The sequence below is a fragment of the Triticum urartu genome, chromosome 2A (genome assembly GCF_056163025.1).
Source record: "Triticum urartu cultivar PI428250 chromosome 2A, HENAU_Tu73, whole genome shotgun sequence".
NCBI lineage: Eukaryota > Viridiplantae > Streptophyta > Magnoliopsida > Poales > Poaceae > Triticum > Triticum urartu.
This window is the reverse complement of record NC_141874.1, coordinates 717,073,318-717,088,668: the sequence shown is the minus strand read 5'-3', so window position 1 is coordinate 717,088,668 and position 15,351 is coordinate 717,073,318. Positions and strand designations below refer to the sequence as shown.

General features: G+C 47.4%; 2 protein-coding genes across 2 annotated transcripts in view; both read left to right on the top strand.

Annotated features, from left to right (window-relative positions):
- Positions 1–2,462: 2,462 nt before the first annotated feature.
- On the top strand, positions 2,463–4,267 carry LOC125534305 (3-ketoacyl-CoA synthase 4). Its single transcript, XM_048697562.2, has one exon. The coding sequence runs from the start codon at positions 2,497–2,499 to the stop codon at positions 3,874–3,876; it is 1,380 nt and encodes a 459-aa protein (XP_048553519.1). The 5' UTR covers positions 2,463–2,496; the 3' UTR covers positions 3,877–4,267.
- A 1,201-nt stretch (positions 4,268–5,468) lies between these two features.
- Positions 5,469–15,351, top strand: part of LOC125534306 (endonuclease 3-like) — a 46,771-nt gene continuing 36,888 nt past the window's right edge. The window contains exons 1-3 of the mRNA XM_087542273.1: positions 5,469–5,630; positions 5,702–5,873; positions 12,813–12,954. Of these exons, the coding sequence (XP_087398399.1) occupies positions 5,523–5,630; positions 5,702–5,873; positions 12,813–12,954 (422 nt within the window). The 5' untranslated portion in view covers positions 5,469–5,522. The remainder of the gene's footprint in view (positions 5,631–5,701; positions 5,874–12,812; positions 12,955–15,351) is intronic.

Here is a 15,351-nt window from a genome sequence, read left to right as displayed (position 1 = left end):
TCAAGGCGCGCCACCCCCGCCCCGTCGGCGAGGTGGACGGCGTCCTCTACCGCGACAGCGACTAGGAGGAGGCCGGGCCATCCCGCGTCGGCGACCCTGGACAGGGCTGCAGCAGGGACAGCAGCGGGTAGCAGGGCGAGGACGACGACGACGACGGCGGCGGCGGCGGAGACTACACCGACTTCTACAAGCGCCTAGGCATGTAGAAGTCGGACGGCGGCGAGGCGCGGCGAGGACGGCGTAGCTAGGCCGTGTTTGTTTTTTATTTGTTTTTTGTACAAATTTGAATGAATGTCGTCGAGTTTGGATGAATTTTGATGAGTTTGTGCCAAAAAGCGCCGAATTCGTTTAGCCCTGGCGCCGACCTAGGGGCGACGACTGGAAACGCAGTCGCCCTCACATCGAAAATCTCGCCGGCTCGCCTCTAGGACGCGTTTTTTCGGCATCCTGGGGAGTCGAACGGCTGGAGATGCTCTTAGCGTCTGGTTCGTCTGGTTTGGAGCAGCATTTATGGCGGAAGGAAATGCTGGCGCGTATATGGCAGAGAAATAGTGCGCGTACAGAAATGGGCCCGTATGACGGGGCAACGGAGTTAGTCATTGCCGTGACGGCCGGACCTGATAATGTTCAATTGGTACAGACTGATAATGTTCAATTGGTACAGGATGGCGAATGGCCGCAAAACGTGGGTGGATTCAAGCTGTTCGCCCAGGTAAGCAGTGGATCTAAGTGCATGCATGGCTGCTTAGATTCTTTTACATGTTCGTACTCATGATGCATTTGGCTTTATCATTTTGTTTTCTGCTTGTCAACAGGTGTTCCTCCTGAAATGGATGGACACTGAATCTGCGAACGGGCCAAAATCACTCTTTTGACTTTGATTGATGAGTTTAGCATGAAATAATCCACATTTGAAAAAAAAACATGATCTGACATTTTTCGCTGCCATCTGTGACGGTTAGGTGGATGAGCTCTCCCGCGTTAGCTAATATTAGCCATCGCATGCCCGTTGGTGGTAACTTAAGGATATCTCCAATGGCATAGATCAAAACAAACACACCAAACGTCTGTACTGGACGCGTAAGCAGGCTTGGATATAGCAACCGGCCATTCAATCCTGTGCATCAAAGTTCGATCATATCTGAAATGGAAATTTAACAAAATGGACGAAATTGAAGTATACACCAAATGTTTCATTAATATTTTGGATGAAATTAACGGGGACATGGAGACTTTTTTGCGGGGACATGGATTTTTTAACATAGCAAAAGTAAAACTATCCTAGTCTACACGACTTTGTCTGACATGGGTGTCCATGCTCCACATCCTACTCTTTGTCGTCTGTCATTTGACCGTGTGAGGCCGGCATATATTTGACTATGGACTATTGTTAAAAACCTATGCGGCTATGCATATATATACTGCTGGTCCTATAACATATACTTCTTGAAAAGTACACAACCAATTGATTTTCAGGAAAGATGGACGGTTACAAAGGAAAGCTCTTCCACCAGGTTATAACAAAATGTAGAGTAACTTGAAACAGGAACCAAATTTATGAAAGGAAAAGCTATCACCTGGCCAATGCAACAAAACACAAAGGTGCAAACAGACCGTGGATTCAGTTCATTGTTCACGTCCTCTATCTCTTCAAATTTTCAAATCAGCAAAAAAAAAACTATGATCTTGACTGATTTTGGCACTGAGTTGCATTAGCACATGTAAAAATAGGGTTGCAACATGAGTTTCATTCGTCGTAGCACTTGTGTGGTTTTTCTTTTTTTGCAGTGAGTCGAAGCAAAGTGGATCAAAAATACAGGAAAAAAACCTATGTGGATTAATACTGCTTTTACTTTCTAATTTATGTACGCTAAAGCAAAGATGGGGAAAAACAATATTAATACTGCTTTTCCTGTATTTTACATCACAAAATATGTACTTTCAGTTATGTACGCTAGAGTAAAAACATGTTTTTTTTCCGACAATAATCCATGTCCAATATTAATTAGATGCTCTTTGTTATTGGGGAAAAACAAAGAAAAGAAAAGAATTGCCAGATTGCCACTCTCAACAATCGAACCCAACACTTCTGCTATTTTTATTTATTTTTTGAGAATCACACCTTCTAGCATTAAAGGTTCGTTCAGAACGTATGCATGTAAAAAAAATGGTTCAAAACGTATGACATGTGATGGGCCGTGAATACAGATTTTGTGCAGACGTTGTTTTCACGGCGTGAGGGAACAGCGCTTACTGTTCCGTGGGTCCGCACCAGAGTCCTTAATGTGTGGCGTTGCGTACAGCAGTATACCACGTTCAATGCGAGCCCAGTCTCCGATCCCAACGAGAACAAGCGCACAAAGATAACATGTGCAGGCGAGGACGAGCACTCCTATGGATTTTCGATTGCTATATAAAAGGAAACAATTGCTTAACTTTCATTGCACCATTGTGCTGCTAACTGCTAAGATCCTCGTACTGCGAATCGTCACCACAATGATACTCGCAACTGCCGTCCTCACAAAGGTTGCACAATGGCCTTCCACTGCACACAAGACTATGCCCCAATCCAGTGATATATGTCTCATCCATCTACTTCTCGTCGCTCTTTTGATCGTCACGGCTGCCATCTATCTTGCACTCCGTCCTAGAAATGTATACCTTGTTGACTACTCTTGCTTCCGGCCAAGCTCCAACTTTAGATACCCAAAGGCAACCTCCGTCGAGCATGCACGACTCTCACCTTTGATTGATGATTCTACTGCCAACTTCATAGCTAGTATTCATGAGCGCTCAGGCATGGGCGATCAAACATATTTCCCACCAGTAGTTATGCACATGGAGCCATATTGTGGGCTTGATGAAGCACGCACCGAAGCAGAGTTGGTCGTCTTCTCAGTGATTGATGACCTTCTAGCCAAGACGTGCATCAATCTTGATGCGGTCGGTGTTCTTATCACCAACTGCAGCTTATTTTGTCCGGTACCATCCATCGCCGACATGATTGTAAATAGATACAAGTTACGAGGTGATCTCCGCGTCATGAACCTCTCTGGGATGGCATGCTCTGCATCGGTGACCGCAGTGGGGCTTGCGAGCAACATCCTGCGGTTCATGCCTTGGGGGTCATACGCGTTGGTGGTGTCAACGGAGATCGTTGGCCCGTGCTACTATGTGGGAAACAAGCGTTCCATGCAGCTGACTAACCTCTTGTTTCGTATGGGCGGTGTCGCCAAGCTTTTGTCGACTTCTAGGTCCAAGGCTCGGTTTCGGCTTGGGCATTTCACGCGAACGATCACGGCGGCAAGCAACACCGCCTACCGGTGTGTGTATCAAGAAGAAGATGAGAAGGGAAACCTAGGGATTGCTCTCTCTAAAGACCTTATGGTTGTCGCTGGTGATGCACTCACGGCTAATATCACATCAACCGCACCTCTTGTCCTACCAGCATCAGAGCTTTTCAAGTATGGATTCTTATGCATGGCCAAAAAGGTGCTTCATTGGAGGAAGATCAGACCATACATCCCAAACTTTTGTGTTGCATTTGACCATTTCTGCATCCACGTCGGTGGGCCGGCAGTTATCACCTCCGTACAGCATGGCCTCGGCCTATCAGACAAGCATGTTGAGCCATCAAGAATGACACTGCATCGGTTTGGAAATCAGTCAACGTCATCAGTGTGGTATGAATTGGCATACATTGAAGCTAAAGGGCGGATGAAGAAAGGCAACAGGGTGTGGATGATCGGGTTCGGTGCAGGGTACGAATGCAACACTATTGGTTGGATGTGTATACAACCATCTTCTGGTGCGGTCCATGGACCCTGGGCTAGCTGCATCCGTCATTACCCAGTGGATGTCTCCAACAAAGTTTAAACTAAGAGGTTCATCGCATCGACATCTACTGCTGCTACTACTACATCGACATCTAGATATGATAACCCAACAAAAGGACATCAATTCTCAACTCCATTGACCAAAAGCCAATGGTCATGCTTAGAGAGGGTAGAATAGTCATATGTTGTGCACTTTAGAGATTATCCAAGCAAATGTTTTTCTCAAAGTCGATGTATCGGCTTTGCTAGTTATAACTTATAAGTTGCTCGAGAACTTCCTGTGTCCAATTCAGTTTCCAAAAAAGTGCAATTTAAAAAAGTGTTAGTTGGTGAAGAACACATTACTCTGTGTATATTTGGATGCAGTGAGTGGCACTACGAGAGGACGCTGATGTATGTGGCGAGCATGAGGACACATGCATGATGTTGTGTAGAGGGGGTCGATTGACTGTTTTTCATGTGGAAAGGCCGAAGGCCATATATTAAGTATTACAAGTCCTTGCAAACACCCTCATACAAAAAGATAAAATTACAATGAAATTTTTTGGAGTGTTGAAATCTTCTTCCTCTTGCATCCGCCGGCAACATGCCTTGAGCATTGCTCGGTCCTGCTTTTGGGCCTCTGCCTTGACTGAGTAAATTTTAAGAAACCCATGAACTTGTAGAAGCAGTGATCGAAAAGTCATCGGTGCAGATCAGGAAACACCGAGGGCCGTGATTCTGCGAACCAAATCGCTGCCCCGGAGAAGGAAACGCCAATAAAGGCCTGTAGAAACTCTGAAGACCACGAAAGCCGGCCGAATCCAGGCAGATCCACCAGAAACCTAAACCGACAGGATCCCAGAAGGCCCGTCGTAGACACGGCCGCGCACACCCTTCATCGGCGATAAGCACACCGACGGAACGGGAAACGAGTGGGGAGAGCATTATTCCTACACTGGGACAATGTTGTTGCCTCGCCGCCCCCAAACCAAACATGTAGACCCCCTAAAGAAAACTTGAAAAAAAAATCACCCATGCCGCTGCACAAGTTTGAATATGATGTTGAGGTCGCCGCCGTCTAGGACCGTGCATCGACACCCTCTTCTTGGGTGACCTAGACAGGCCGGCCACCGATGCTCTCCGCCCGCCGCCGGCTTCGCCAACACCGCCGTCGAGCACAGCGACGCGGATCACTCAAACATGCATCTCCTTCGCCTTCTCACAGCAGCCCTCCAACAACCAGGCGTATGCCAATTGGATGGTGTGATCGCGGGGTACGCGATCCGATCGGTCGGCCGACGGCGACGCCTAGCGCTGGCCAAACTGCAACCGATAGGGTACTCGCTAGCGTGCAAACAGTGCGACCTTTGGGCTGGCCCTCGGAGCTGTTTAAAGATGGAGACGGCTCGGTCGGTTGGTGGATGGGATCAGCCATAGCGTTCGCTGTGATGAGTGCGACGCAGAGACCATGACGCTGTACGTCCAGAGCAACGCCCTGTCCCTCCCTCCCTTGAATGCCTCCGCACCAAATGGCACGGCGCGTGCGTGGAACACGACTCGCCTGTGAGCGCGCAGTGTTGCCGGAGAGTCGGAGACTTTTCTCAAAACGTCAGCACTCTAGAATCTGGACGACTTACCTATAAACCGGAAAGGAACGCGGCAACACACACACTGTGAGTGAAAGCTTGAGCTAGGAAGCCTGGAATGGGGCTGCTCCAGGTCCTCCTTGCCGCGGCGGCCGCGGCGGCGAGGGCTCCGGTGGCGCGGGCGTGGGTCGTGGAGGGCCACTACATGACCTGCAAGATCTCCGAGGTACATTAGTCCATTGGTACGTACATCACAAAATGCAGAGACGGACGCGCCAACTGAACTGATTCTCGCAGGGTTTGCTGACAAGCGAGGCGACGGCGGCGGTGAAGGGCCTCCTGCCGGGGTGGGCCAACGGCGAGCTCGCGGAGGCGTGCTCTTGGCCGGACATCGAGCGGCGCAGGATGCCGTGGTCGGGGTCCCTGCACTTCGCCGACACCCCCGGCGACTGCAAGTTCAGCTACGCAAGTACGTACTCGACAGCGCTCCTCGTATTCCTGCTCTCGGTGTTCAGGTTTCCTTTTTCTTCAACGCCTATGTTTGTGTGGTCGAAGAACGTTAATCTCTTCAAACGAATTGATCCATGAATTGGTGGAAACAAACATGAAAATTGTCTAGATATTTATAACATAATGGAAGAAATACGTAGGTTCATCTTTGCTCTTTTAAGTGAAAAGGATGAAGCACAAATAAGATAAGAGCATCTACAACAGCACGCCCTACATCAGGCCCACTCCCCCCACCGCGCTCCACCCCCCTCCGCCCCCAAGCTTCTCCGGCATGGCGAGCAACAGACCAGAGTCCTGTACCTCCTAATACCTTGACCGGGAACTAGTCCCACGCGGCCCCGAGGAGAAGATGGCTGTCCGCATTGCGCTCCACGCTCCCGGGAGGAGTCCGCCCGATTGTGATCGGACTCCATGCAGAGGGAATCCATTGCGTCCGCCCAAATAACGCATGGATCCAGCATGAGGCTAGTCGTCAGATACGTTGCGGTATGAATGATGTGGTGGAGGCGCACCCTCTTTTTTGGCACGTCGAGCCGGAGGTGCACGCTCGCATTGCGTCCGACGCAACTATGGCACGATGTGCTTGTCGTGTGAGGTAGCGAGCGTGGAGGGCGAGGTGGAGTTGCACTCTCCGGTGCCACTACGGGTGACCAGCAACCCTGGCGCCGCAACCGCGTCATGGTGGACGTGTCGGCTCCGACCACGACAGATCCATCGTCGACCTGGCATCGACCGACGACGTACAAGCCACGGGCTCCGATGAGGAAGAGTAGCGCATGCGAGACGATGGAGCTTCAAGTCCCGTGAGCTACTGCTAGCTTGTCCCATGTCCTACTCTATGTCGCCGGTAACCGCACCTCCACTCTGAGGGGCTCAGCCGGCCGCTAGACATGGATACGACCGGAAAAATAAGGACAGTCGCGAGTGAAAATTTAGACTAGTTTGCGAGATGTTCTAACTACAACCAAATTTAACGTGCAACTGGGCATTTCATACCGTGTAATGCTGGACAGGGGACTGCCACGGACCGAAAGGGAAGAAGGACATGTGCGTGGTGGGAGGCATCAACAACTACAACGCCGCGCTCCAAGACTCCTCAAGCCCGTGTAAGAGCATATGTACTTACTGAAACCTACTGACAGAGCACATGACAACTTTGGCTCATTGCGCATGGTATATGTTGGGATATCCTCCTCATGTGGGCTGTGAGGAGATGACCATTTGAGGCCTTTTAGGCAGCCCAAAGAGGTGCATAAGCCCACTACCCATTAGGGTTATGACCTAGGGTCATTTTGGACTTTGCACATGAGTGGATGGGGATGCTTTTACCCTCCATCCAGCAGCCACCACCAAGAGTGACGAAAATCAGTTCATCCTCCAAAAGAGAAGAAGAGAGAAAACCAAGAGAGCAAGGGAAGAAGAGGAAGATTGAAGGAAGAAGCAAGAGATCTCCTCCCCAAGGTTGTGATGGTCCAGATCCACTACTTTGTCTCCTTCAAGCTTCGGTTCCACCATTTTTGGTGAGATTGTTCCAATCCCTAGTTCTTGAGCCCTAAATCTTGTTGTGTTCATCCAAGATTCAGAACTCTTGATGTATGAGATCCTCTAGTGTTGTCTAGAGAAGAACTTGTTGTATCCCACATTTGATAATAGTGGAAGAGGATTTGGGTGGCTTCGGCCCGTGGTTTTTCCCCTCAAGTTGAGGGGTTTTCCACGTAAAAATCTGGTGTCTCTTTGTTGATGCTTGGTGCTGTCCAGAAACTTACTCCTACCACAAGACACTAGGCTGAGGAGTGTCTTGCCTGCTGAGTAACATTTTCTGCCTCCATATATGCGGCTGCATATGTTTCATTCCGTGCTAAGCAAGAATCCTTGACTTAGTACATGATGTGGTGCTGAGATTACTTGTTTCCGCTGCAGTTATCAGTTAACCACAAGTGCATTTGTGTGCTAATTCCCAGCAGAGTGGCATCAGAGCCTTGGTTGCTTAGAAGGTTGCAAATCCCAGTTGCTTGATTGTTGCTGGAAGTGCTGCTCACAATGGCTTTGGAAGAAAGCGCTACTATAAGTGGCATGATAAAACTTGATTCTTCCAATTACTCATTATGGAAGCCCATGATGGAAGACATCCTTTATTGCAAGGATTTGTACGAGCCAATTGTGAAAGACAAGATACCCACAGGTGTCACGGAAGAAGAATGGAGAGTGTTGCACAGAAAGGCAGTAGGTATGATTCCGTTGTACATCAACCACAATATTTTCCATCATGTTGCAAATGACACAAATGCATATGAGATGTGGCAGAAGTTGGAGTCTATGTATGAGAGGAAGACATCAATGAACAAGGCCTCGGTGATCAAAAGACTTGCAAAGCTTGAGTACCGAGATGGCACAAGTGTGATTGAGCACTTAAATGTCTTTCAATGCCATATAAATCAACTTTCAGCCATGAAGATCAACTTTGAGGATGAGGTGCAAGCATTGTTGCTGCTGAGTTCCATGCCTGATAGTTGGAATACGCTTGTTGTGTCACTTAGTAATTCAGCTCCGGATGGGAAGCTGACTTTGGAGATGGTGAAGAACAGTATGCTGAATGAAGAAGCCAGAAAGAAGGAAAAGGGTGATGCCTCTTCTTCTGATGCGTATGTGGCTGAAACCCATGGGAAGAATGAGAATCATGGTTGCAGCAATACAAGATTTCAGCAAGGCAAAACCAAACCCAGGGGGAGATCAAAGTCAAAACAGAGAAAAGATATTACTTGCTTTCATTGTGGCAATCCGGGACACATAAAGAGCGAGTGCAGGAAGTACAAAAGAGAGCTTGCAGAGGGGAAACTCAGAAAGAAAACCGAGCAAAAGGCTAAGAGCAGTTCAGCCATGACCGCAACAGACGAGGACTATCTAGTCATTGAAGATGAAGATTGCTATAGTGTTGTTCGTGATGATGCCATGAGTTGGGTTGTGGATTCAGGTACGTCCTTCCACATCACATCACATAAGGAGTATTTCACATCTTACACTAGTGGTGTTGCTGGCCAAGTGAGGATGGGAAATAGTGGTTCGTCAGTAATTGTTGGCAAGGGCTCTATATGCATTGAAACAAACACAGGTTGCATATTGGTGCTTGATGATGTGAGGCATGTTCCCGACATAAGGCTGAATTTGTTGTCAGTGGGAAAGCTTGATGATATCAAACATCCTAGTTATTTTGATGAAGAAAAGTGGAAGCTCACCAAAGGCTCTTTGATTGTGGCTCGAGGAAGTAAGCAAGGTAATCTCTATGTGACTAAAACCAAGTTGTGCAATGAGGTGTTGACCATTGTTGAAAAAGACACTTCGGTTGAATTGTGGCACAAGAGGCTTGGGCATATGAGTGAGAAGGGCATGCATGCTCTTGCTCGCATGGAGTACCTCCCTGAGTTAAAAGGTATATCCTTAAAACCCTATGCACATTGTTTTGCTGGCAAACAACATAGGGCTGCATTTCATACACTCCCTCCACATCGTGCAGAAAATGTTCTTGATATTGTGCACACTGATGTTTGCTCCATGACTGAAAAATCTCATGGTGGAGCATTATACTTTGTGACTTTTATTGATGACCATTCCAGAAAGGTTTTTGTGTATGTATTGAAACACAAATACCAGACGCTTGAAACCTTCAAGGAGTTCCATGCCAAGGTTGAAAGAGAAACTGGCAGGAAATTGAAGTGCGTGAGATCAGACAATGGTGGTGAATACAGAGGTCCTTTTGAGAGGTACTACAGAAATGTTGGCATCAGGCTTGAGAAGAGTCCACCAAAGACATCCCAGCTCAATGGTCTTGCAGAGAGAATGAACAGGACACCCACAGAGAGGATCACAGCTATGCTCTCTCATGCTCATTTACCTAATTCATTTTGGGCTGAAGCATTGATGAATGCTATGTATGTGGTTAACCTATCTCCCTCAGTTCCTCTTGCAGGTGATATTCCTCAGAGAGTTTGGTCAGGGAAGGAGGTATCATACAAGCACTTGAAGGTCTTTGGTTGCAGGGCATTTGTACATGTTCCAAGGGACGAGAGATCCAAGCTTGATAGCAAGACAAAGCAGTGCATCTACCTCAGCCAACCAAGTGAAGAGTTTGGCTACAGGTTGTGGGATCCGGTAAATAGGAAGATTGTGCGAAGCCGAGATGTGGTGTTCATTGAAGATGGAACAATAAAAGATATTGGGAAACCAGAGAAGCCAATGACCAACACACCTCAGGTTGACATGGATCGAATCCGTCCTCCTCTTGTGCATGACAATCATGGGGGAGATGATGACACTGAAGATAGTGGAGATGCAACTGATCAAGGCAGTACAAGTCAAAGTGGCGAGCAGCCATCAAGTGATGATGGTGATGAAGTTGGTAATGATGATGCCAACAAAAATCCACCTAATTCGCCACCAGTGCAGTAGCAAAGAAGTGAAAGAGGTCACATTCCTTCTTCTAAATATCCACCACATCAATATGTGTTGATGACAGATGCAAGTGAGCCCTCATGCTATGAGGAGGCAATGTCTGATGAGAACAAGGAAGAATGGTCATAAGCCATGTAGGATGAGATGAATTCCCTATATGAAAATGATACTTTTGAGTTGGTGAAACTGCCAAAGGGCAAGAAAGCACTCAAGAACAAGTGGGTGTACAGAGTGAAGACTGAAGAAAACACCTCACATCCAAGGTACAAGGCCAGATTGGTTGTGAAAGGATTCAGTTAGAAAAAGGGCATTGATTATAGTGAGATATTCTCTCTGGTGGTCAAGATGTCTTCGATCCGAGTTGTGCTTGGCATGGCTGCCACCATGGACTTGGAAATTGAACAACTTTATGTGAAGACTGCATTCTTACATGGTGACCTAGAGGAGGAGATATACATGGAGCAGCCAGAGGGATTTATGGTTGCAAGCAAGGAGCACTTAGTTTGCAAATTGAAGAAGAGCTTGTATGGCTTGAAGCAAGCTCCTCGGCAGTGGTACAAGAAGTTTGAGTCTTTTATGGCTGGGCTTGGTTACCATAAAGCACAACCTGACCATTGTGTCTTTATGAAGAGGTACGCCGAGGGTGACTTTATTATTCTCTTGTTGTATGTTGATGATATGCTGATTGTTGGAAATGGCACAAAGAGGATTGCTCTCCTCAAGAAGGCATTGAGTAAATCATTTTCCATGAAGGATTTAGGACCAGCTAAGCAAATACTTGGCATGAAGATCTCCCGTGATAGATCAAAGAAGCTGCTTTGGCTCTCACAGGAAAGATATATTGAGAAGGTACTTGAAAGGTTCAATATGAAAGATGCAAAATCTGTTATCTCTCTGCTTGTAGGCCATCACAAACTGAATTCAAAACAATGTACTACAAGCAAGAAGGAGAAAGAAGAAATGAGGAAAGTACCTTACCAATCTGCTGTGGGCAGATTGATGTATGCCATGGTATGCACTAGGCCTGACATTGCCTATGCAGTTGGAGTTGTTAGCCGGTTCATGACAAATCCAAGTAAAGCTCACTAGGAAGCAGTGAAGTGGATTCTCAGGTATCTCAAGGGTACTTCTACATCTTGTCTATGCTTTGGAAATGGTGATCCTGTATTGCAGGGCTATACAGATGCAGATTACGCAGGTGACAAGGATCGTAGGAAGTCCACATCTGGATACCTGATGACTTATGCAGGGGGAGGAGTGTCATGGCAATCAAGATTGCAGAAATGTGTTTCTACATCAACTACAGAAGCTGAGTACATTGCAGCAGTTGATGCTGGCAAGGAAGTTTTGTGGATGAAGAACTTCTTGCAAGAGCTCGGCATGAAGCAAGAGAAGTATGTTCTGTTTTGTGACAGTCAGAGTGCTATTCATCTTGCCAAGAATTCAAGTTATCACTCTTGAACCAAGCACATTGATGTGAGGTACCATTGGATTCGAGATGTTGTGAGTTCCAAGTTGCTGAAACTTGAGAAGATTCATACCGACGACAACGGTTCAGATATGATGACCAAGATATTGCCAAATGAGAAGCTACAAGCATGTTGCAAGGTAACGGGCATGACGGTGCCCCCCTCATGAGTCGGAGGGGGAGATTTGTTGGGATATCCTCCTCATGTGGGCTGTGAGGAGATGACCATTTGAGGCCTTTTAGGCAGCCCAAAGAGGTGCATAAGCCCACTGCCCATTAGGGTTATGACCTAGGGTCATTTTGGACTTTGCACATGAGTGGATGGGGATGCTTTTACCCTCCATCCAGCAGCCACCACCAAGAGTGACGAAAATCAGTTCATCCTCCAAGACAGAAGAAGAGAGAAAACCAAGAGAGCAAGGGAAGAAGAGGAAGATTGAAGGAAGAAGAAAGGGAGCTCCTCCCCAAGGTTGTGATGGTCCAGATCCACTACCTTGTCTCCTTCAAGCTTCGGTTCCACCATCTTTGGTGAGATTGTTCCAATCCCTAGTTCTTGAGCCCCAAATCTTGTTGTGTTCATCCAAGATTCAGAACTCTTGATGTATGAGATCCTCTAGTGTTGCCTAGAGAAGAACTTATTGTATCCCGCATTTGATAATAGTGGAAGAGGATTTGGGTGGCTTCGGCCCGTGGCTTTTCCCCTCAAGTTGAGGAGTTTTCCACGTAAAAATCCGGTATCTCTTTGTTGATGCTTGGTGATGTCCAAAAACTTACTCATACCACAAGACACTAGGCTGAGGATTGTCTTGCCTGCTGAGTAACATTTTCTGCCTCCATATATGATGCTGCATATGTTTCCTTCCGTGCTAAGCAACGATCCTTAAATTAGTACATGATGTGGTGCTGAGATTACTTGTTTCCGCTGCAGTTATCAGTTAACCACAAATGCATTCATGTGCTAATTCCCATCAGTATATCATTTAGATAACCGGACGGAGAGCCTGCTGTTCCTGGCGCACTTCCTCGGCGAGTTCACCAGCCCATGCACTACGGTCGCACCGCCGACCTCGGCGGTAACACCATCCTCGTCACCTGGTACAACACAGCCAAGACCAACCTTCACAAGGTATGTCGGCAGTACAGCATGGGTGCATAACATGGAGGCTTGGACCCGTAGTACTGATTTTCTCTGCTCGCTCCTCTGTCTAACATGGGTGCACTTCATGCATTTGGTTTTCAGGTGTGGGATGACAAGGTCATCTAGACGGCCATGAACAAGTTCTACAAGGACGACCTAAGCACCATGATCGACGCCATCAAGCTCAACCTTACCGTAAGTCTGTCTGTAAGCTAGTACTCCCTCCGTTCGAGATTATTTGTCATAGAAATGGATAAAATTGATGTATATAGAACTAAAATTCGCCTAGATACATCCATTTATCCGACAGGTAATTCCGGACAAATAGTATTTCATTTCAGGCTTCAGTTTAGCCTTAATTTTTGACTGAATTTTTTTCGTACAGGAGAATTGGGACATCGAAGAGAACCAGTGGGCGGCCTGCAGTACTAAAACAACAACTTGTGCTGACAAGTAATTAAGCTCTCATCATGATAATCTGCATTCATGGAAACTACATACAATTCTGAATCTTCAGAAACTGGCAGCTGAAAGTGAATATATGCGTGCAGCTACGTTGAGGAGAGCGCGGAGCTGTCGTGCCCGGCAGACGTGGGTGTTGAGCAATACTCCAACTTAGAAGGTGCTCCAAGTTAACCTTAGTAATGACTGATTTACTGTGTGATCAGGGACGGAGCCAGGATTTGACCATAGGGGGGGCGAAGACATTGGCACAAGAGATTTTTTTTCCTTTAGGTTAACCCGCTTTTCAGTAAGTTCTTAATAGAGTTAACCGGCACTACCAGAAAAACTTGTGTTGCCAACGGCCAAATCTATGCCGACGGCCCCTGTCGGCATAGATGGGAATACCCCAACGGCCCAGCTAAAGCCGTCGGTGTATGACCCTCTATGCCGACAGGGGCCGTCAGCATAGATCAGCCGTCGGCGTTGCTTAGAATATACCTACGGCGGGCGGCGGCATAGAGTAGGTCGTCGGCATATTGCGTGGGCCCGTCTACCCGGGCGGCGACGGCAGTTTGACGGCGTCAGGCGACACCGACGGGCTAACGGTGGCCGTCGGCATAGCTATGCCGACGTCATCGATCCGCGGCGCCGCCACGTCATCGATCCGCGTCGTTCGCCGGTCCTGTGGGGTGGCATTTCTATGCCGACGGCTAGGCCGTTGGCATAGGCCTGGCCCATGGTTTTTGCCACGTCATCGATCCCCGCCCTACGCCACGTCATCGATCCAGGGCTCTACCGTTCTGTGGCCGTAGCTATGCCGACGGCTTTGCCATAGGCATAGATTTCTAATAATATTTTATTTATTTTCTCTTTTTATTTTTTATTTTTCTCCAATACTAATTTCACTAACTTAAATGTACAGAAAACATATATTGATTGCCCCCCACACGAGCCTTCTTCCGTCGTGTCACGGAGAGGTTAGACGGGACGGGGTACCTGTGGGGGGTAGCAATGCCGCCAGGTGTTGCGGTGGGCCCTCCTACGGTTGTGGAAACGTGGTGGCAGTGTTGGAAATATGCCCTAGAGGCAATAATAAATTGGTTATTATTATATTTCCTTGTTCACGATAATCATTTATTATCCATGCTAGAATTGTATTGATAGGAAACTTAGATACATGTGTGGATACATAGACAACACCATGTCCCTAGTAAGCCTCTAGTCGACTAGCTCGTTAATCAATAGATGGTTACGGTTTCCTGACCATGGACATTGGATGTCGTTGATAACGGGATCACATCATTAGGAGAATGATGTGATGGACAAGACCCAATCCTAAGCATAGCACAAGATCGTGTAGTTCGCATGCTAAAGCTTTTCTAATGTCAAGTATCATTTCCTTAGACCATGAGATTGTGCAACTCCCGGATACCGTAGGAATACTTTGGGTGTGCCAAATGTCACAACGTAACTGGGTGGCTATAAAGGTACACTACAGGTATCTCTGAAAGTGTCTGTTGGGTTGGCACGAATCGAGACTGGGATTTGTCACTCCGTGTGACGGAGAGGTATCTCTGGCCCCACTCGGTAGGACATCATCATAATGTGCACAATGTGACCAAGGAGTTGATCACGGGATGATGTGTTACGGAACGAGTAAAGAGACTTGCCGGTAACGAGATTGAACAAGGTATTGGGATACCGACGATCGAATCTCGGGCAAGTAATATACCGGTAGACAAAGGGAATTGAATACGGGATTGATTGAATCCTCGACATCGTGGTTCATCCGATGAGATCATCGTGGAACATGTGGGAGCCAACATGGGTATCCAGATCCCGCTGTTGGTTATTGAACGGAGAACGTCTCGGTCATGTCTGCATGTCTCCCGAACCCGTAGGGTCTACACACTTAAGGTTCGATGACGCTAGGGTTATAGG

Excerpts from the sequence above, each read along its gene's own strand:
- LOC125534305 (XM_048697562.2), top strand. The coding sequence starts at position 2,497 with ATGATACTCGCAACTGCCGTCCTCACAAAGGTTGCACAATGGCCTTCC.